At 41.1% G+C, this 21950-nt stretch overlaps 1 protein-coding gene across 1 annotated transcript in view; it reads right to left on the bottom strand.

The window, feature by feature from the left end:
* The window catches only part of OSBPL2 (oxysterol binding protein like 2), a 256311-nt gene that overhangs the window by 135239 nt on the left and 99122 nt on the right, over positions 1-21950 (bottom strand). The window contains exon 6 of the mRNA XM_044090414.1: positions 12088-12195. Within this exon, the coding sequence (XP_043946349.1) occupies positions 12088-12195 (108 nt within the window). The remainder of the gene's footprint in view (positions 1-12087; positions 12196-21950) is intronic.

The raw sequence follows: 21950 nt of genomic DNA on the forward strand, positions 1-21950 counted from the left end.
CATACGATTATGAAGGGCCACCAATAATGACCTGCTTATTATCTGCGAGTCATGGATGCCAAGACATGTGCTTAAGAGGCGACTCTTGGCATCCATGCTGAGAACACATAATAAAGGGTTATGATCAGCGAATTCTTTGCAGTGCACGGATGGATGCCAAGACATGTGCTTAAGAGGCGACTCTTGGCATCCATGCTGAGAACACGTAATAAAGGGTTATGATCAGCGAATTCTTTGCAGTGCACGGATGGATGCCAAGACATGTGCTTAAGAGGCGACTCTTGGCATCCATGCTGAGAACACATAATAAAGGGTTATGATCAGCGAATTCTTTGCAGTGCACGGAGCTCTATGTGCTACTACTTACAAAAAATACGCTGATTATTTTGCCAGTTTTCAAAGCCATAAAGCACGTAGCGAGGGCTGCCTAATAAGACAGTGTAACACAGTCTCTTGTGTTTACACTCACCTCATCATGCCTCTCAAATGTCTGTATTTTCGAAGAATGTACACGTTTACCTCACATGGTCTGTTCCTGATGAAATATTTGTTTTTTGGACAAATCTCAGAGAACTGAATGACATACATAGAAGTTTCAGACTTCATATCTTTCAGAAAATGCAGGCGAACACACATCCTGTCATTCTAGTTTAGAGCAGGCAGTCAGGGACATGTTACCCATATGGACAGCAGGCAGAAACATTTTTTTTTTTTTTTTTTTTTTACTTTGCCACTGTTTTTTCTGGTCAGTACTGGCAGATGTGACTGTCTAGTCAAGAGACCTGACCTTAACGAATTAAGCAGGGAGTGGTTAACATTTGTTATGAACATACATTTCAGTTGCCTGTTGCTAATTAATGTTAAAGGAAAAGGCAAAAGTTTGAACCCAATAAAATACGGTGACATAACCCATATTTAAAACAGTGTTTCTCACATGGAAAATGACTATGAAAAGAGGGTTGTTTTAAGAAACATACATTATTACAAGTCTGCATTATTATTTAACTTGAAATAACCTCTGGACTTGAATTGTATCCAAAAACTTAGCGCAGAATACTTTACAAAGATCTCATTTCAGACAGAAATGCTTAATTGCGTTCTGTTTGTTCAGGTTGTACAGCATGGCCTAAAATGATATACTGAGTAACTGCATGCATAATGTTTACTTTTAAGATATTACATACATGACGTCAAACACTGAAAATTTAACTAGGTTAGTCAATAACTGGAAGAATATTTCACTTTAAGTTACAGGTAATGAAAATGACTCGTATGGTAGTATAACAGTTCAGCTAGAATTGTGCTCAAATTTTAGTTACACAGTAGTACATAGTGATACAAGCCACGGTGATGCAGCGGTAGCTTTGTCGCCTCACAGCAAGAGGTTCTCCCGTTCGATTCTCGGCTGGAGCACCTTCTGTGTGGAGTCTGCATGTCCTCCCCACGGTTGAGTGGCATTTGAAAGACATGTGTGAATGGGCGTGCCTTCGTTGAATGTTGGGTGTCGGGCTGGCACCTCGGCACCGTAAAAATTGACTGTCAGTCATTAGCAGACCGGTGTTCCACTGTGGTGACCCCTAACCGGGAAAAGCAGAAAGAAAAACAACAAACAAAAAAAATAGTACTTAGTGATACACAGTAGCTATATGCTTGATCACAATTTCTTCTAGCAATATTCTGTAAATGCATTTCAATTGGTTGTGGGGTCTCTTATCCCCATGTACGCAAGGTACACCCCACCCCTTCTACACAACATACACCCGATCTATTGTAAAGTGTTTTATCTGGTGGGGGAGCTTTCCTCCCCTTGTATATAATTACTCATTAATTACTTTTTAAACATTTTTTGAATCGGTTGTGAAGCGTTTTCTCCCCAGACCTCCATTGAAAACAGGCTATTGGCTCAGTCACACTTTCCCAGTTACAAAAGGATAAATAAATAGTGAACACTACAGTTGAACTACAGCAATAACATTTGGATTAAAACAAACATCTGCATTAAATGCAAGTGATACCTGAACACTGGACATTAGGGGAAAAGATCCAATAGTTGTTTGAACAGGTGAAGTTCTTGATCCGGAAAATGTAAATTTTACATCAATGTTTACAGAAAACCTAGATTTAGTTGAAGATGCCCATTTGATTTGTCAGATGGCAGTGATTGTAACATACTGAAAACAGACAGAACAATGCTCATGTGTTTCTATATGTGGGCAATTTACTTTTTATTTGTTTTAAGATTCTTTAACTATCACCACAGCCTGTTATGACTGCTAGCAAACAGAACCAATTTGTGAGGGATGTCACATGACTATTCATACCAAGTATAAAAGGGTGGAGAATTACAGAATGTTAGTATTAATTAAGGTTAAGCTGACAACCAGTGCTGATGGAAGATTCACATTTATCAGTAAGATAATCGGATTTATGCTTAACTAAGCCTACTCCTGTAGAGCACATCAATGTATGTTCTGTTGTTGACAGCTATGACTGTCGCACAGTGTAAATTAAATACCAGATGTACTTAATTATGTTTTTATTTGACACTGCAGGATGACAATTACGACTGTCCTTTTAACATATGTTAACTGATGGAACAATGAACCCCAGCTCCTCAAAGCCCTCAGCATTCACATTCCAAAATAAGGGACATGACCTGTCATAATGTGGAACAAATGGGCAAATTGACAACTTACTAACAAATTAAACTAAGAAGCTCATACGATGGCTAAAATTTGATATTTTTACTTACAAAATACAGTAGAGAGTCAATTATCTGAACTAACTGGGACCTAGGGTAGTTCAGATAATTAAATTGTTCGGATAATCAAACATATAATTGAACTGGATAAAAAAAACTTCTAAAAATGTTTTTGAGGAACATTAAATAAGAAAAATAAAACAAATTTACTGTAAGTATAAAACAGTACAGTAAATTATTGTAGTACAAGCTCAAAAAACACACACAAGCAAATATATAAAATGTTTACACAATCAGACTTGATTTTTCCTACCCGAAACTTTGGAAGTCAGCATTCGGATAACTGATGTTTTGGATAATCAACTCTCTACTTTAATTCTTTTAATGAAATACTATGATTCAGTTCCATTTGCCATGGATATAAGTTAAAAATTGCTAACACTGAATGTGGGACAGACCCTATCAATGTAGAACTTCGAGGAACATGCACTTTTTAAGACCCTAAATGAGGAACATTTTACATAAAAAGGTACACTTGAGAGGTATGCCCCTTCTTGCTGTCCTCTGTTGGCAGGTCGACCAGTAGAAATGGATGATGTCCTTGTCAAATCAAGGTTATCTATGCGACTGGTATAAGTTTGTAAGAAGAGAGCTGGATCCAGCACTAACCAACCTAGGCAGTTGCCTAGGGCCCACTGGCTGGGGGGGGGGGAGCACTGGCAGCCACATCATTTAATTTTATTAAAACAATTAAAAAATTATTAATTTATTCTTTAACGATACACTCACCTCTACGGTCTGTGTGTGCATGTGTCTTTAGTACAATGCACAGATGGGATTTGAATTCCCAAACAAAATGTTTTTAGGTCTGCCATGCCATGAAAGACAATGTGTGCATCACAGGATTTCTCAAACATGCATTCAGAACTTTGCAGAAGGAGTTCTGCTATGACTGAGAGAGCCTTCAACAGGTACTCATGTGTGCAGAGTACTTTGCTGCCAACATCTTTTGAAAGGGTGTGTGTGTGTGTGTGTGTGTGTGAGAAATGTTCTAGTTAGAGATGGCAGGTTAGTTAATTAGCTTACTCAGGCTCAAACCCTGTACCTTGGCAACAGAATACAACAGCCTTAATCCTCTACACCAACTACCTGACTGCTTAATCATCAGATTTGATTGAAATGTGCTGAAATGGGTAATTTTGTCTTTTATTTATTCAGACATTTTGTTTTACTGCTTAATGGAAAAATCTTCAAAACTACAGGGGTAGCTGCATTTTCAATGAATGTGAGCAACAGTACATCTCATGCTATGTCTGTTTTCAATGTGCAAATGTCTGTCAGTGTTTGTGATGCACAATTTGAAAGCAGTGTTAGTAACACAACCAGTAGCATACTTGTGGGTTCTACTTTCACACCATGTACATGACTTGCTCATACTGCGGTGTTCTTAAAGAAGGGAGGGGGTGATGCACTCCTGAGTGTGTCATGGGGGTGATGCACTCCTGAGTGTGTCATCCTTTGGATGAAATGTTAAACAAAGACCACAACTGTCTGCATTAATGATAGGTGCTGTGATATCTTTTACATCCACCTGAGCTATCAAAGGGGGGGGGGGTTCCCCTAATGTCCTGGCCAGATTTCCCGTAGTAGTAGAACCACCACCAAGGGTTTACCATGAAAATACCCTACTAACCTAGTGGGATTAACCTGGTCAAGAATGAACATTTACATTAAACGTTTTAAATTAAATCTATATCTCTGACTTTATTTCAAAAGTAAAGAAGTAAACAGAATGCATGCTGACAGTTTTGAGCAGTGTGTATGGTAATGGGGGGAGACAGACAAGTAATGGGACGCCAGAATGGCTGTGGGGTGGGGGTCTGATCCATTCCCCTGCCTAGGGCCCCATTTGACCATGATTTGGCCTTACGTAAGAATACTGAGTGAGAGATTGAGGTACAAGTTATTTGAGCCCTATGTTGTGTGTTATTAACAATGCTTTCAGGACTGAGCTAAGGAAAGTAATGATAATTTATGCCTGGAGGAAAGTATGAGAGAGTTGAGTACCTGTACAGAAACTGAGCAAGGTGAAAGGGTAGGTATATGACAGGTAACAAAAACAGAAGCCAGCAGTAGAGGCAGAGTAGTGTACTCAGCTATATAGTGCTAAAAGTAACGTAAAGGGCAAAGTCGCCTGTTTGCTGATTGAGAGCATCTGGGATGGTGGTAAGGCAGCATCACATTATGCAAAATGGAGAAGGCGTTCAAGGAAATAAAACAGAAAGATTACAGGAGACAAATCAGATTACAGGTATTATGGAAGATGAAGATAAAAGTACAGTATGAATAATTACAAAAAATATTATGAATGGGTGGGAGTAATCAGACCAATACATATAAAATTGTATTGAGCTTTTATCCCCAGGAAGGCTGAATTTAGCAGGATAAAACATGCACAGCTAAGATTACTGCAGCTGTTGTCAAATAATGACAACTCACAGGTCCTCAAAGTTCATAGCAATGCCCATCTTCCGGGGCAGAACACAATAACAAATGTTTCTACATCTTCCAATGAATTTAACTGTGTCAAGACTCTGACCCCAAAATGTACCTGCATCTAAGCTGCCAAACCAAGGGATAAAGGGAAGAAACATTTAGGGATGGTAGCACAAGGCTCCACAAGCAGCTGAGCAGGATCCAAAAAGAAAATCCGTAAAAAAACAAGGCAGCTCTATGAAGCTATGACCAAGAAGGAGGGCACTCCTGGGAGCCACTCGTCATCCTACAAGGGGAAGCGCTGAGGGGGTTCATTCCTACCAGGCTTCAGTCACAATGGGCAAAAACCTTAGCAGAGTCTGGACTCAAGGGGAACCTCAAAACACTGCTGGCAACGATATCCAACCAAAACTACATACAAAACCTCTGACATTAAGCTTCAAAAGTCTCTCAAGGAGTAACCTTTTAGCTAACCTCCTCTTTGCAAGGGGGAGGAGGGTAAAGGGAACCACAAAGACTTCACTGGAGAGGAAGAACTCAAAGGCCAAAAACCTAACAAGCAAAACCAACCCAACATGGTCAGGAGTACGTGTGGAAGTGTGGGTGTACCAGCCTAGGACCAGCTTTTGCCATCCTCCTCTTAAAAACTAGAAAGTGCCTACTACCCTCTGAATGGTAGAGTATGGGCCTGTTCAATGTCTGACTACTAGGGAACCACCCACAGAAGACCATAAACATTGTGAAGGAGGAAACAAAAGCAGTCCAGCCTCAGTTCTGCTAACTTCAAAAACAAGGGTTTTCTCATACAATGCAAACCAGGAAGGCTATCCCCATCTAAGACCAACCAACACCAGTACCTGGAATGAGGTAAGGAGACACGTCAGAGATAACACCCTATGTACTCCCAGCAATTAGAGGAGTAAGCTAGCAAGAAATGCACACAATCAACATTATATAGGGCTGCATGGAATTCCATATGAAAAATCAAAGAAAGGGTATGGAAGGAGTCGTGCTTTAACTAGGGCTTCAAGAGATCCTTACATTTTTCCAACTCTGACTCCATCAGACACAGCAGAGCAGTTGAGGGCCATGAGGCCTCAGAATGACAAAACAGTACACCTTCTGTCATACCTCACCAAGCTCTGGACTCCTTGTGAGTTGGCAGGGATGAAACAAGCTATGGTTCCTGAGACCCTCTGAAGCCAGTGAAGACACAGAGCAATCAGTTCTATAATGCTTTGACAGTAAATTACTTTAATCAAACAGAGTTCTACACAAAGCCATCAGCCTACGTGGGGGCCATAGCAGCAGAGTGATGGTGCCTCCTGGCTTCCACCAAAACATTTTGAAAGGCTGGATCCAAGGTGGGGTTGGCCAAGGAGTCCGACAGCTCCTTACCCTGTGGGAAAGCACACAAGAAATGGAGACCAAAACATGTTAAACCACATCAACAATAAGGGATATCCAAACAAGATCCACAGGGAGAAACTTGAGGAACAAAAGGACTATACAATCAAATTTAGTTCAATGACAATGACTTCATCAGCAAAAGACTCCCAAAAGTAGCACAAGTAGAAGGGGGCCCTCTTTCCCCAAGAAAACTGAGAAAAAGGGATCATGAAAAGGTTCACATGAATGGTAGCATGTGATAAATGTGTACCAGACAGACTGCAGCCTGTGCACTGTGCCAGGAGTGGTGTGTGAGGCCTGTTCCAGGTGTAGTGCAGGCATCATACCAAAGTATGTACCCCACCACCTGTGACTCAAACTCCCACCAATCACATGTCTGTTATCACATTTCTGGGCTGTGGATCCCTGCTTGGGCTAAAGCAGTGGCTCTTCCTCCTGCTAAATCTGCAAGGATAAGGGCGTCTCAGTTCAAAGTGCCCCAAATCCATGACTGGGTAACACAAAGGGGCCACAGCCTCACATCAGCCTGGACGGAACAAGATCTGAACCAAATGAAGGGGACTGTCCAGTATGTAGACTAGTGCCACTGAAGAGATCTGGTCAGAGGCTGCAGTGATGGTCTGGAAAGACCTCAAGTTTCCAACAACTAGAAATGATCAGCATTCCAGAGAGGACCAGGAAGTCATGCAAAACACCAATTCACCTTTAACAGGGCTAGTACTTTGCCAATCTTGCAAAGAAAGTCCTCATTAAAGAACTTCTGCCCTTCTCAGACCCTGACAGGGACCTTTCTCATAGAATCTGTGAGGTGCTTTCTTCCATGAAGGGGTACAGAATTTGGCCAAATCTTCAAAAATCACAAAGAGGTGAAACAAAAATGTCAGATCGAACGATGACCAGATTTTACATAGTGGTGTCAGCACTGAATGAGCCAGTAAGTTTCTGACAATAATAGGATAAAGCAACGTTTACATCTAATGCACAAGCATCTCCAAGAAAAGAATACATGTATGAACAGTACTCAAAATTTACAACTACAAAGCACAGTTTAATTTCACTGACTGTTTCTGAAGCCCTCTTAAGTAGTTGCACATGCTAAGAATCATCATTTGTAGATAATTAATATGCATCTAATTACTTTACATATTGCTAAACTTATCCCAAGGATGTGCAAACAATGTGTTTCTTACATTCTTCTTCTATACCATCTATATTATAGCGTGCTATGATTTACACAGCCATTTACTCAGGCAGTGATCCCCCCAAGACTTTTCTGAAAATGGGATTTGGGGCAAGAACTGATTAACCAGATTGATAAAGTGCAAAAAAATAAAACATCATTCAAATATAGGTCTTCAGCATCACAGGTCCAAAATGGCTGTCAACAGGCAGTAAAAGAAGCTGCAAACAATTACTTGGATATAGAAATCCCAATGCATTTAAGTCTGATTTTTTTTCCTCTTTCGTTATTGTGAGCAGCTGAAAAAAATCTATAATCTGGGAGAGAGAAAAGGGAAATACTATGATGCATTTTCCAATTCTGGGTTCAGTTTAGGCTCTTATTTTTTTATTATTTTAACACAATTTTATTTATTACTACATTAACTGACTCAATACAATATTTTATCCTGAAATAATTTTGAGGAGGTATTTTCTTTTTAATTAAAAAAAAAAAAAAAAAAAGTTATCCTTCACTTTACACAGCAGCACTACTTATCAGGTATTAGGATTATGTAGGCTCTAGATGGAAGGTGTTAAACTTTTGTGATCTTTAAAAAACACAAAAGCAGACTCAAATGAAAGTGCAAGATAAACCCAAAATGTTTTAATTCATAAGCACTTTTGTCTACTACAAGTAAGGTGGACTTCATCAGACAAAAATCTTCTCATATAGATTGTCCTTTTATAATCATTAAGCCCACTGCCATCTTGTGGTGGAAGTATTAAATTACAGATATAAAGTAATAAAACCATGAAAAACGCAGTTCAAAATAGATTTTGGAGAGTTTCACTGTTAGCAGGTTTACTTTGAAAAATGTGAACTATTTTGGCAAGTGTTCTTGGATGCCACTAACCCCCCTCCCCACCTCTGGCATTAACAACAGGGTGTCCATCAACAGTCTTGTCTTTCAGAAAGATGTATATTTAATTGCTTGGTGTGATTGATATTTCATTTTATTTTAATATTAGGGATGTTTACAAAATTTTATTTATACAATATTTTAATTTGTTAAATATGTCAGAACTGGAATTTGTTTTTAATTTTATCTATTATGAACTGTGTTTTTCATGGTTTTATTATTTTATATATGTAATTTAACATGGCAATGGATGTAATTATTACAAAAAGCCAATCTATGGGGGAAATTTTTGTCTGATGAAGTTCACTTTACTTGTAGTACATGAAAGCGCTTATGAATTAATCTTTTTGGGTGTATCTGGCACTTTCTTGTAGTATGCGTTTTTAACTTTATCCAACAAACTGATGAAATAATCACCTGCAACAATGAACTCACAAACCGATATCCAAGCACTTAAATGGATAATGCACAAAAATGTTATTCCACACTTAAAACACCTACAAATTTAAATATTTCAATTAAAATACATTGAGTTGAGCGCTTTTGTTCTTAATGACTTTATGGAACTTCATCAGAACTAAAAAAACAGATATCACACACCTATGCCTAAAGAATGTGTTTGTAGTTTTTTTCTTTTCTTATGTCAAACAACTTTTCATAAATCCTGTCTCTTAACCTTCTAGAGGTTTTCCCAATATAAAACGCAGAGCAGGAAATACACATAATATTATACACCACATTACATGACCTTTTAACACAGTGTGACCTTTTAACACACACACACATTTTTGTTTTTTAAGTAATTTTTTTTTGTATAGTTTGTTGTTGGAATTGTTGGCATCTTTTTTTGCATCTTGGTAAAAAACAATGTGGGAGACTACTCGAACCATGATGCGTAACAAAAATTGGTTTCCTAAACCTATAAAATCTGACCCTTTAACACAGTGAGCATACCAAAGTAATTTTTAAGAGTGGATTTTGGATATGTAAGTCAGATTTTTGGATAGCAGTAATAAGAAAGTTCAGTCCAGCAGCTTGCAAAATTAGCTTTCAGCCCTCATGATTTAAATGAAAAAGAAAATTGCATGGAATAGCTGCTAAGGTAAGTCAGTTTGGCTAAGTACAAGTAAGACTGTGTATCAATATACCTGTCACATAGTGTACTCATTCCCTGTGCATCCATTTCATTACATTACATAAATAAAATGCAATGAATTCCATGCCTCACCAACTCCAAACATATGATGCCAAAAAACAATGTATGACTCATATAAACAAGATGTCATAATATAACATAAAATGTTTGGTACTACACATATATAACATGCTTAACTGGTGCATCTATAATGAACCATGCACACAATCAGAAGATGCTACATGCACAGGCTAGCCCAACACACTCTGCACAGGTAGCAGACACAGCAATTACATTAAGGCAGGACACAGCAAAAAGCTGATTTGCATCTGCCTAGTTTTCATCAACTTGTTTCCTGCTGTCCAGAATGCTACCTTTCATTTGCAGAACCTTGCCATGTTTGAGTTTTCCTGTGTGCCTCAGACAGCCTTTGTTGATGACTGGCATTTCCAATTTCTTAAGTGGACATGGGGGTTGATAACATGTCTGCTGATCAGTAGCATTGGATCCACTGATAGCATGTCTGGACTGTTGCTTTAAGTGCCCCTCATACCTCCTAATTGAATGTTGAGTATATTGTGTGTGTGCCTCAAGGGCAACTTCTTTACCCAAGGTTCTGATTGATACCATCCTTCTAAATCATTTTCGGTGGTTAGATATAAGCTGAGCAGACTGATGCAGCCTAAAGCATCAACATAAATTGTATCTGAAGCCATCCTACCTTTTCAGCTTGTCTTACATTTACAACAATGACTGTAACCTTCTACAGACTTAAAACTGCCTATATGTCTTTCTTTACTGTTCTGTTCAGGCAGCACACTTACCTTGAAACTTCAGAAAATCTCTATTTTATGATTTTATTTTATTTTTATTTATCCTCTGTTGACAGGGTTAATCCCAATAGGTTAGTAGCCTCTTTTCAGGGGTGACCCAAGGTGGTGTTTAAATTTGCCCAGGGCATTGGGAACTTCCCTTACTCTTTTCAGTGGGTAACGTGGGGTCTTTTACATCCACCTGAACCACCACTAACTCAGTTTAACATTTCAGATGAATGATGACATACTCAAGAATGCAGCAATCCCATTATGCTGTGCTGCAGAGTTGGCAATCCATCTACCTGATTTTCAGAATAGAACCCACAGCCTTGTGTACCAAAGACAAGTGTGCTACCTGTTATGCCACTGACACTGTAACTTTAACTTGTAACTTTAAAACCCATCCTGACGGTGCAGAGGCAGGAGGCCTGGCTGCACTGCTGGCAACCAATGTTTTGGAATGAACACTGGTGGCTGCTGGTAGGGCTGACTGACTCGGACAGGCCGATGACCAGCTCTCCTATCTTGTGGGGAAACCTGATGTTTGGATCCCCTCTGGAGGAGACAAAGAGCACTGCATGCTAGCCCAGGTTAACTTAGAGGACCATGACAATGACCTGATATCACTGCAACAGTTACTTTCAAAGCTACGGTTAATAATTAGCTGCTGCAGGAATGACAGCTCTCAAACTCCGTGTTCACAACTCCCTTTGGTGTTTATCATCAGTTACAACTGAGGACAACCTCTTGAGGAGTTGGGGGCCCAGCCAGTGAAGAGAAACATCCAGGGTATAAGTAAGGAGCAAATGGAAAATATCTGGGGATGAACAAGTAGGGAGGCTGGGGGCAGTGGTTCTAAGAATCAAAGGAGTCAGGAAAGGACAGTAATTGCGATACATAAACCCTATGAATACTACGGATTTTAATGAAACAAATATTTTAATAGTCTTGTAATACAAAACTCTCCCGATCTTTTAGTACAAGCCCTCATTTATTATTTTTGGTTAAAGAAATCAATGGAGTAAACACCTTTCTAAGGCTTATTTTAAGAAAAATGCACTACACGTTTCAGCAAAATGAGTTTTTGCATTTGTCGTACTGGAATGTTTTTCATTGAGCCTCATCTGAAAGATGAGATTAGTTCAGCAAGACATACACATCAAACCAAATGAATAAATACATACCTGCAAAAATGATGGTAAAGTAACAAGTTAATTTAACTAAGGAGACAATCTGCTTCCCGGTAAAGTATTTCACAATACAATATCCTGGTAAAAATATATTTAGGAAAAAATAAAAAATCAAATCTTAAGGAATCAAAAGGGAATAACACTTTCCATTCTGAAGTACTTTACTATTCACTGCCTTACAACAAGGAGAGAGTTGGAAAATACCACAAAGATTAGGATAAGCAAGTAAAGGTGATATTGCCTGATAAAGGACTCTTACCTGTGATTGGTGATTTCTACAATTCCATATTGCTCTATCCAAAGTTTACCAAGGATGACATTATGTACACAACATGTAGGATTTGTCCACGTGTAAGCTTCATTGCTCCTGATACACACAAAGGGAAAGAACAATTTAGACTTCTATGGGAAAAGAATAACGTACAACATTGTGTAGTTAATGAATAACTGATCAGGAATAATGTACAACATTGTGTAGTTAATGAATAACTGATCAGGAATAATGTACAACATTGTGTAGTTAATGAATAACTGATCAGAAATAATGTACAACATTGCGTAGTTAATGAATAACTGATCAGAAATAATGTACAACATTGCGTAGTTAATGAATAACTGACCAGGAATAATGTACAACATTGCGTAGTTAATGAATAACTGATCAGGAATAATGTACAACATTGCGTAGTTAATGAATAACTGATCAGGAATAATGTACAACATTGCGTAGTTAATGAATAAATGTACAACATTGCGTAGTTAATGAATAACTGATCAGGAATAATGTACAACATTGTGTAGTTAATGAATAACTGATCAGGAATAATGTACAACATTGTGTAGTTAATGAATAACTGATCAGGAATAATGTACAACATTGTGTAGTTAATGAATAACTGATCAGGAATAATGTACAACATTGCGTAGTTAATGAATAACTGATCAGGAATAATGTACAACATTGCGTAGTTAATGAATAACTGATCAGGAATAATGTACAACATTGCGTAGTTAATGAATAACTGATCAGGAATAATGTACAACATTGCGTAGTTAATGAATAACTGATCAGGAATAATGTACAACATTGTGTAGTTAATGAATAACTGATCAGGAATAATGTACAACATTGTGTAGTTAATGAATAACTGATCAGGAATAATGTACAACATTGTGTAGTTAATGAATAACTGATCAGGAATAATGTACAACATTGTGTAGTTAATGAATAACTGATCAGGAATAATGTTCAACATTGTGTAGTTAATGAATAACTGATCAGGAATAATGTACAACATTGCGTAGTTAATGAATAACTGATCAGGAATAATGTACAACATTGTGTAGTTAATGAATAACTGATCAGGAATAATGTACAACATTGTGTAGTTAATGAATAACTGATCAGGAATAATGTACAACATTGTGTAGTTAATGAATAACTGATCAGGAATAATGTACAACATTGTGTAGTTAATGAATAACTGATCAGGTAAGCACTGCATATAATGCCTACCCCATGTGCTGACCTGGCAATATGACCAAAAGGTCAGAAAACAAGTTCCAGACAACATACATGGGATAAATTCCATTAAGTCCGTTTACTACTGTAGAACTAATTTTTTAAAGCTGACAAAGGTCTCATGAAACTGGTAACAAAAGTCTGTGTCCATGTGATATCACCTCTTACTCAAAAGCAGAGATAAGCACATCATTTTTTCAAGTATATTACTGCTTAAAACCTCTTACAGTAGTAGTAATGGGAATGTCCTATACAGCTGGAAATAACTTAACACCGTGCAACTGACACTGTATGCCTGTGCAAAACACTGGTTGGTCATCGAAGAACAAGTGCCTTCCTGTGGTGCAGTGATCCAAGCTCAACTTAATCAGGGGACTCACAAATTCTAAGCAGAACTTCTCAAACTTCTGCTCTGTGTACAGCATAACACCATGCATGACAAATTCATACTGATTTTCTACCACACTGTCCCCTGTACATAAACAAAGGGAACAAGTTAACATAACATGTAAATAAGTTACAGCAAACTTACTGACATTTCATAAAACTTTGGTAAACCACTACACCTATCACTGGGACCTGCAAAAAAAAATTTAGAGGCAAAACTGAATAATTCTTTACATAAAGCCTGTAATGTTTAAATGGACTAAAAAACCTTAGGTGTTACCAATAAATATACTGATCCAAAGGATATTGCCAATATCCTGGCAGATTGATTCAGTGCCAACTTCACCCCCCTCTCACCCCCTAAATGGCCCATCTCAATACCGGAAGATTGCCAAATTCCAGTAATAACGGCCACACAGGTACAAAATGCACTCTCTAAAGCCAGGAATACAGCATCCATGGGACCAGATGACATCCAGGGCTGTGTACTACATGAACTACAATATGAACTGGCACCTCACCTAAGTGTCATGTTTAATCATAGCCTCACCTCAGGTTTCGTGCCCACTGAGTGTTGCAGAGCTACAGTTATCCCAATCCACAAGGGGGGATCCACCTTGGATCCCGGAAACTACCGTCCCATCAGTCTGACAAGCCTTATCTGCAAGGCCATCTAGCGTATTATCATGGAACTTATAAACAAAGACATTGGCAACCTTCAAACACTGGACCCCACCCAGTTTGGGTTTGTGAAGGGCCGATCTTGTCTCCTGAACCCGATTGACTTCTTTGAATCAGTCTCCAGAGCCATGGACAAGGGTAAGGTGGTCCACACAGCCTATCTAGACCTTGCCAAGTCCTTTGACACCATCCCCCACTCTGGAATCATAGATAAACTTACTAAGTTGGGTATTAATCCCTATGTCACCCAATGGGTTGCTAAATGGCTTACTGATAGAACCCACACTGTAAAAGTAGCCGACTCCAAATCCAGCTCCAGACAAGTGACAAGTGGAGTACCTCAGGGTTCAGTCCTGGGGCAGCTCTTGTTTGGCATCTACTTCTCTGAAGTACAGGTCAACACTAAGGGACTCTGGCTAACAAAGTTTGCAGATGACTGCAAACTGGGAGCCATTATTGAATCCCCAAATGATGTGGATACTCTACAAAGGGCCTTACAGAAACAGATGCTTGGTGCCAGAGCCATGGGCTCAAGCTCAATGCCAAGAAATGTATTGTTATCCCCTTTGGGAAAAACATGTATCCATGAATTACCATATAGGTGGCAGTACACTAAACACAGAAAGTGTGATAAGAGACTTAGGGACACAGGTGGACAGTGGTCTCACCTTCGATAACCACATCGCCACAACAGTCAGGAAATCCTTCTATGTGGCACACCTCATCACGAAGGGCTTTTCATCCAGAAAAAGGAGGTCATTGTCCCACTGTACTCATCCCTCATTAGACCCATTATAGAATACAACGCCCCATTTGGCATGTACCTCTCAAGACATCTGCAACAACTGGAAAGGCCTCAGAAATACCTCACTAAAAGAATCACAGGCCTAAAGCAGATGCCCTACGCTGACCGCCTTAAAAACTCCAGCTATACTCTGTCGCATATCGCCTACTCAGAGGCGATCTCTGCTTAACATACAAGGCCATGTCAAACCCAGAGCTATTGGACATGCTACACTTAAAGAAATCCCAATCCCTCAGAGCTACATGCTCCAGGGATCTAAACCTTGTCATCACAATAAACAAAACATGCTGGAGGGATAGGTTCCTGACCCAGAGACTCCCCAGACTCTGGAATAGATTGCCCATACATGTCAAGCAGAGTGCCTCTTTGGACCTCTTCAAGAGGAACCTTGACGTTTGGATGGGAGAAAGGAAATTCACCCCAGGGATCACGTCAGTCGCCCTGCTAGACAGGGGTCCAGGAAAGTAAATAATGTGGGAAGAAATAGCCAGGGAATTGTTATGGCTAGGCTTGTATAGGCCCTAGGGCTGATAGCCTAGTACCAACCTATGAACCTATGTCCTTTTCAGTGGGGCAAAAAGGCCAAAGAAAGATTTTGATAAACATATGATGTTATCACATTATAGTGAAATGGTTTTTCAAACTCAAATATAAGGAAATACTAAAACTGTGTTGTAATGCAATAAAGCAATAAAGAATAAACCTGCATTGCTTAATTTGTTTTCACTACTTTCTGACCTTTCTCCTGTATTATTAATGAACCTGCCATTTATTACTTGATCATTTAAGGTGACAACACATAGAATCAGGCAAAGTGTGTGTGTGTGTGTGTGTGTGTGTGTGGGGGGGGGGGGCAGAGAAAAATGAGAGGTCCAATACAAACTCTGGGGCACCGAGAAATACAGCCTAGTAAATAATTACAGGCTCTATACCTGCTCTGGGGCACAGAGAAATGGAGCCCAGTAAACAATAACAGGGTCTATATACCAGCTCTGGGGCACAGAGAAATGGAGCCCAGTAAACAATGACAGGCTCTATAGCTCTATACCAGCTCTGGGGCACAGAGAAATGGAGCCCAGTAAACAATGACAGGCTCTATATCAGCTCTGGGGCACAGAGAAATGGAGCCCGGTAAACAGTAACAGGCTCTATTCCAGCTCTGGGGCACAGAGAAATGGAGCCCAGCAAACAATGACAGGCTCTATACCAGCTCCAGGGCACAGAGAAATGGAGCCCAAGAGGCAGTATAACGGAATAAAGCCCTGACTACAGCCCAAGAATCAGGGTTCAAGTACTGAGAGGCATGACAACCTTGTTGGGACAGGGTGTGATGCAGTAGGCCATAAGAGATCACAATCACTTTCAGAAGGGATGAAAAAACACACCATAGCCTTGGGGAAAGCATTTTGCTCAGTAAGTCACTGCTTGATAGTAGCCTTCATAAATGGATGTGTGGAGGTGTGCTCCTGCAAGGGGAAGGTAATGTGGCCCTCTCCAATGGTGTGACTTTCCTCTCCCACCCCCAACTCAGAAGAGGTGAGGTTAGGGCCAACAGAAGTGCCCACATAGCTGAGATACTGGAGAGGGCACAGACAACCCTCATAGCTAACTGAGTGTTGCCCCCCACAGATGGTTCTTGCTCTGTGTTTCTAAGACCCCTATCGTAATGGAATGAACAGGCTCAAGTCCAGAAGGGGAAGGTGTGCTGGTCAGCAGGAAGGGAGAGGTGGGGCAAAAAGTAACTGTGGTTCTCAAAACGGTACTCTTCCCTGGAAAGGAAGAAACTTAAAGTAAGCTATAGAATACTACATGAAGCAGGACGGGGGATAGGATGGGTCAAAATAGGGGTCTGGAAAGCTAATAATCTGATCAAGATAATTAAGCCGAAGGACCCAAATAAAAAGTGAGAAGCTACATCTTGTAATCCGATAACATACAAGCCTGCTTTCTGATCATTGGTCAAATGGGTTCCTGACATCTGAGTAGATACTACATGGGGGAATAAAATTTAAATGAAAGCAAATGGTTGAACATTTACCCCTATGCACTCTTTACATAGCACCACAATTACATATACAAAGAAGTTATGTACTCACCATAACATTCCATGTCAGTTGTTCCATCTCGCCTTCATTCATCACTGATGGGTTCGGAGTCGATCCTCGGCTCAGACACGGCCGACTAGCAAGCTCAAAGTTCTCCAGTAGCTCGAGACCCCACCCCTTATCCCATAATGCACTGCTGGAATTACCTCAGATCTTGTTTACTGCGTACCATATAATAGTACAATAATTATTCTGCCTAGGAATGAAGACATATTGAAAAAACAGGTTGAAGACAGCCTCCAGGTCAACTGCCAGCCAGGAGGTGGAAGGAGGGAGGGACGTGAGAATGAAGGCGAGATGGAACAACTCACATGGAAAGTTATGGTGAGTACATAACTTCTTTATGTGAAGTTGTTCAATCTCGCCGTTCATTCATCACTGATGGGTAGCGACCCTAGCACCCTGATCTTGGGCGGCTCACAGAAGTACACTCTTCAGAACCATAGAACCAAATGAAGCCCTGTCCCTGGAGGCCTTATGAACTTTGTAATGAGGTATAAAAGTGTGAGGTTTAGACCAAGTGGCTGCTGCACAGATGTTATTCAAAGGCAATTTGGCATGAAAGGCTGACGAGGTAGAAACTGCTCTGGTTGAATGAGCCTTTACCTTACTAGACAAGGGCATATTATGACAAGCATATGTATAGGTGATGCAATCCGACAGTCACTTAGACGAGGTTGATTTAGCAACTGGCATACCTTTCCTGGTCTCAGAAAAGGACACCTAGAGCTGATCTGACTTCCTAATGTCTTTGGTTCTGTCCAAATAAAGTCTAAGTTGTCTATGAACATCGAGTTTATGCAACATTTATTCCAATTTGTTGGTATGATTAAGGAAGAAAACGGGCAACTCATTGACTTGATTAATGTTAACCTCAGAACATACTTTGGGCAGAAAGGCTGGATTAGTTCTGAGAGATACTCTGTCAGTATGGAAGACCATGTAAGGGGGCTTGATGGAAAGGGCTTGGAGCTCTGACACTCTACGGGCTGAAGTGACGGCTACTAAGAAGATAGTTTTCCATGACAAGAATTTTAGTTCACAAGATGATGCAGACTCAAAAGGAGGAAGAATGATAAGAGATAACATAGAATTCAAATTCCAGGGGGGAATAAGGCATCTTCACTGGAGGCCTTATGAGAAAGGAACCTTTTAGAAAAGCTTTAGCCAATTGGTGAGCCATAATATTCAAGCCATCACTTCCTAGATGGAAATTAGATATAGCCGCTAATTGTACTTGTACTGTAGCTACCGCTGCTCCTTTGTTGAAGATTTCTGTCAAGAATTGTAAAATAGAAGACAATGGGGCTTGATAAGAGTCAATGTTGTGGGAAGAAGCCCAAATGGAAAATCTATTCCACTTACTACAATACAATTGTGGAAGGTTTGTGGAAAGCCAACAAAATCTAGCTAGTGTCATGGGAAAGATTATAGAGCCTAGCTATGCGGGGAATTGGAGCAGCCAAGCGGTTAGCTTCAGTGTCCGCAATGAAGGGTGAAGATCCCCTGACGGATGTGTCAACAAGTCCGTAACTGGGTCCAGAATCCATAGATCTTCCAGAATATGATGGTAAAGAAACGGGAACCAAATCTGCCGAAGCCAATGAGGGGCTATGAGGATGATTGTCCGTCCCAGTGACTTTGCTTTCTGTAAGAATTTGGATATCAGGGGAATTGGTGGAAATGCAGAGAGGAGACATGGGGGCCAATCATGGACAAGAGCATCCCTCAGGGAGTGACCTGTTGTGGGAATTAGGGCAAAATAGCTTCTGCATTTGTTGTTGATGTGACTGGCAAAGAGGTCGCAGGAAGGCTGGCCCCATTTGTAGAAAATCCTGTCCGCAATATCTTGTTTGAGGGACCATTCGGGGGCAACAAGATTGCTCTGCTCAGTCTGTCCGCTATTACGTTGGATTTGCCCGGGATGTGCATTGCCAACAGAAAGCGCTGGGATGACAGTGCCCACTGCCATACTCTGAGGGCTTCTCGGCAAAGGGGATAAGACTTGGTCTCGCCTTGTTTGTTCAGATACCAGACCACTGACATATCTGTCTGTATTGCAATTGTCCCTAGAGGAAGAGAGTCCTGAAAGTATTGCAACTCTAGAAGTGTTGCTCTCATCTCCAGGACATTGATATGCAGATGTGATTCTTGATCTGTACATGTACCTTGGGACAGTCTTTCCCTGAAATAGCCCCCCCTACCCAATCAGGGAAGCGTCCGTGGTCACAGTGGCAACTGGAGGGGGAAGCAAGAAAGGACGTCCTATTGTGACATGAAGAGACGTCAACCACCACTGAAGATCCTTCTTGCAGGAATTTGTTATCAGAATCATGTGACTCATTGGAAGTTCTTGGTAAGACCATTGCGTGAATAGAAGCCATTGAAGGATTCTCATATGCATCCTTGCTAACAGGATTGCTAGAATAGCTGCCGCCATCAATCCTAAAACTTTCAATACCTCTGCTGCTGGTGCTCTGTTCTTTGACATTAGGGACATGATGTGTTGGTGAAGAATAGAGATTATTTCTGGCGGAAGGCGGAGAGTGGTGGTTGACATGTCTAGTTCTGTCCCTATAAAAATGATATGCTGCGATGGCAACAAGGCAGACTTTTCAAAGTTGACTGTAATGCCTAGCTGATCGCAGAGTGTCAGAGTAGTCTCTCTCGCTTGAAGAAGTTGATGCCTGGTGGTGGAGGTAAGGAGCCATTCGTCTAGATACGGAAACACCTGGAATCCTAGACACCTCAGGAGAGCCGTGACTACTGCCATGCACTTGGTGAACACTCTGGGGGCTGTAGTGAGACCAAAGGGCAGAGCTCGGAATTGATAATGATTGGCTCCCAGCCAGAAACGCAGGTGATCTCTGGATGGTCATGCCATCTTTATGTGGTAGTAAGTATCCTTGAGATCGATCGAGCACATCCAATTGTCCTTCCCCAACAAGGGGAGTATGGACTGTAGTGTGACCATTCGGAACTTCTCTTTTCTCACAAATTGGTCGAGTCTGCTGAGATCCAAAATGGATCTCCAGTCCCCTGTTTTCTTTGGAACCAAAAAGAATCTTGAGTAAGTTCCAAATCCTGTCTGGTCTGCTGGGACTGGCTGGATGACTCTTTTTCTAGCAATCGGCGTACCTCTATTGCTGCTTGTCCCATGTGACTGGGTGGAATGTCTGGGATTATTTTGATGGGAAGAGGTGGGTGGAGAATGGTATGAAGTACCCTCTGGAAATGATACTTTGTACCCAACTATTTGTTATATTTAGCCAGCCTTTGGGGTACAAAGATAAGTGACCCCCGACTGCCTCCCGAGTAGGACAGCCGGGCCCTCCCTTCAGGAGCGCTGGTAGGACTGACCAGAGAAGTGATCTCTGTCACCCTGGTGTTGCGGACCTGCTCTGCCTCGAGGGTGGTGTTTTCCATTAAAACCCCCTCCTCTGCCTCTTGGGGAGGGGTTCTCCACGTGTGTCTTGAAAGGCTCCTTGGGCTTTCCGGAACCACATCTTTCCTCTCTTCTGACCTTTGGGAAAGGGTCGAGTGGGGGTGGAAAAACAGACTCCCGACAGCAGACAGAGTCTTTCCTTCTTGCTCACACCTGGTCAAAGTCTACTTCACCTTTGGCCCAAACAAAGATGAGCCGTCAAATGGGGTATTAGTAAAAGAAGACTTGAAGGGTTCTGCGAAGGAACAGAGTCGCATCCAGGCATGCGTACGGAGAGTGATTCCTGTACCTGCGGCTCTCCTCGAACCATCAGCTGCATATGACACGAGAAGCATGGACGAGTTGACTATCGAATTAAGGGTAGAGAGCTGAGTGGCAATCTTATCGGATACACTCGAAGCTACAGCACCCTGAAGAGTATCTCCCAACTCCTTAAGGAGACCTCTCTGCAGTCTGGTAAAATGTGTCAAGTAGTTCAGTGATCTGAGTGAGAAGGTCGCTGAACTGAACATGCGTTTCCCACATCTATCCATGATCCTAGATTCTCTGTTAGGAGGATGGATAGATGAGGAAGTCTCAGACATTTCCTTTTTGGTGGCTGCTGCCACTACCATGCCATCAACAGGGACTCCCTTGGTCAAAAAGGACTTATCCACAGGGGCTGAAATAAACTTATTAGGCCTCCTAGGAACAGATTCCATAGATTCTGGAGACTCCCTCCCTACGAGAGACCAGATCCATAAGCTCATTGTAGGGCAGAGATACCCAAGAGGTGGAAGGTTGAGACACAAACACCTTCAGGAGAACCAACTCGTCCTCAGTAGGGCTCTTGGACTGCCAATCACCCCTCTGCCTAGGGATTTCAAGAATCTCTGCAAAGGAGATGTCCTGGGGGACCCTTCTGATTCATCCAGGTCGGTGTCCGATGTGATAGACTCATGGGGGGGGTCCAAATGCCTCCTCTTGCATAATCTCTTCCTTGGGAACCTCTTCAGGGGGAACTTCTGGAGAAGTCTCAGAAGAGCAGGTAGCGCCCTGTGGGGCTATCTGAGGCTCTGGGTCTCTACGCTTGGGAGGACTGGAGGAAACAGAAACAGACTCAGGCACTTTAGGGGAAGAAGAGGCCAGACCTTGAGATGAGGAAGTCTTGGGAGACACTTGCCTCATGGCGTCGAAT

This window comes from Protopterus annectens, chromosome 12.part0 (assembly GCF_019279795.1).
Source record: "Protopterus annectens isolate FY-2018-M chromosome 12.part0, PAN1.0, whole genome shotgun sequence".
Lineage (NCBI taxonomy): Eukaryota > Metazoa > Chordata > Ceratodontiformes > Protopteridae > Protopterus > Protopterus annectens.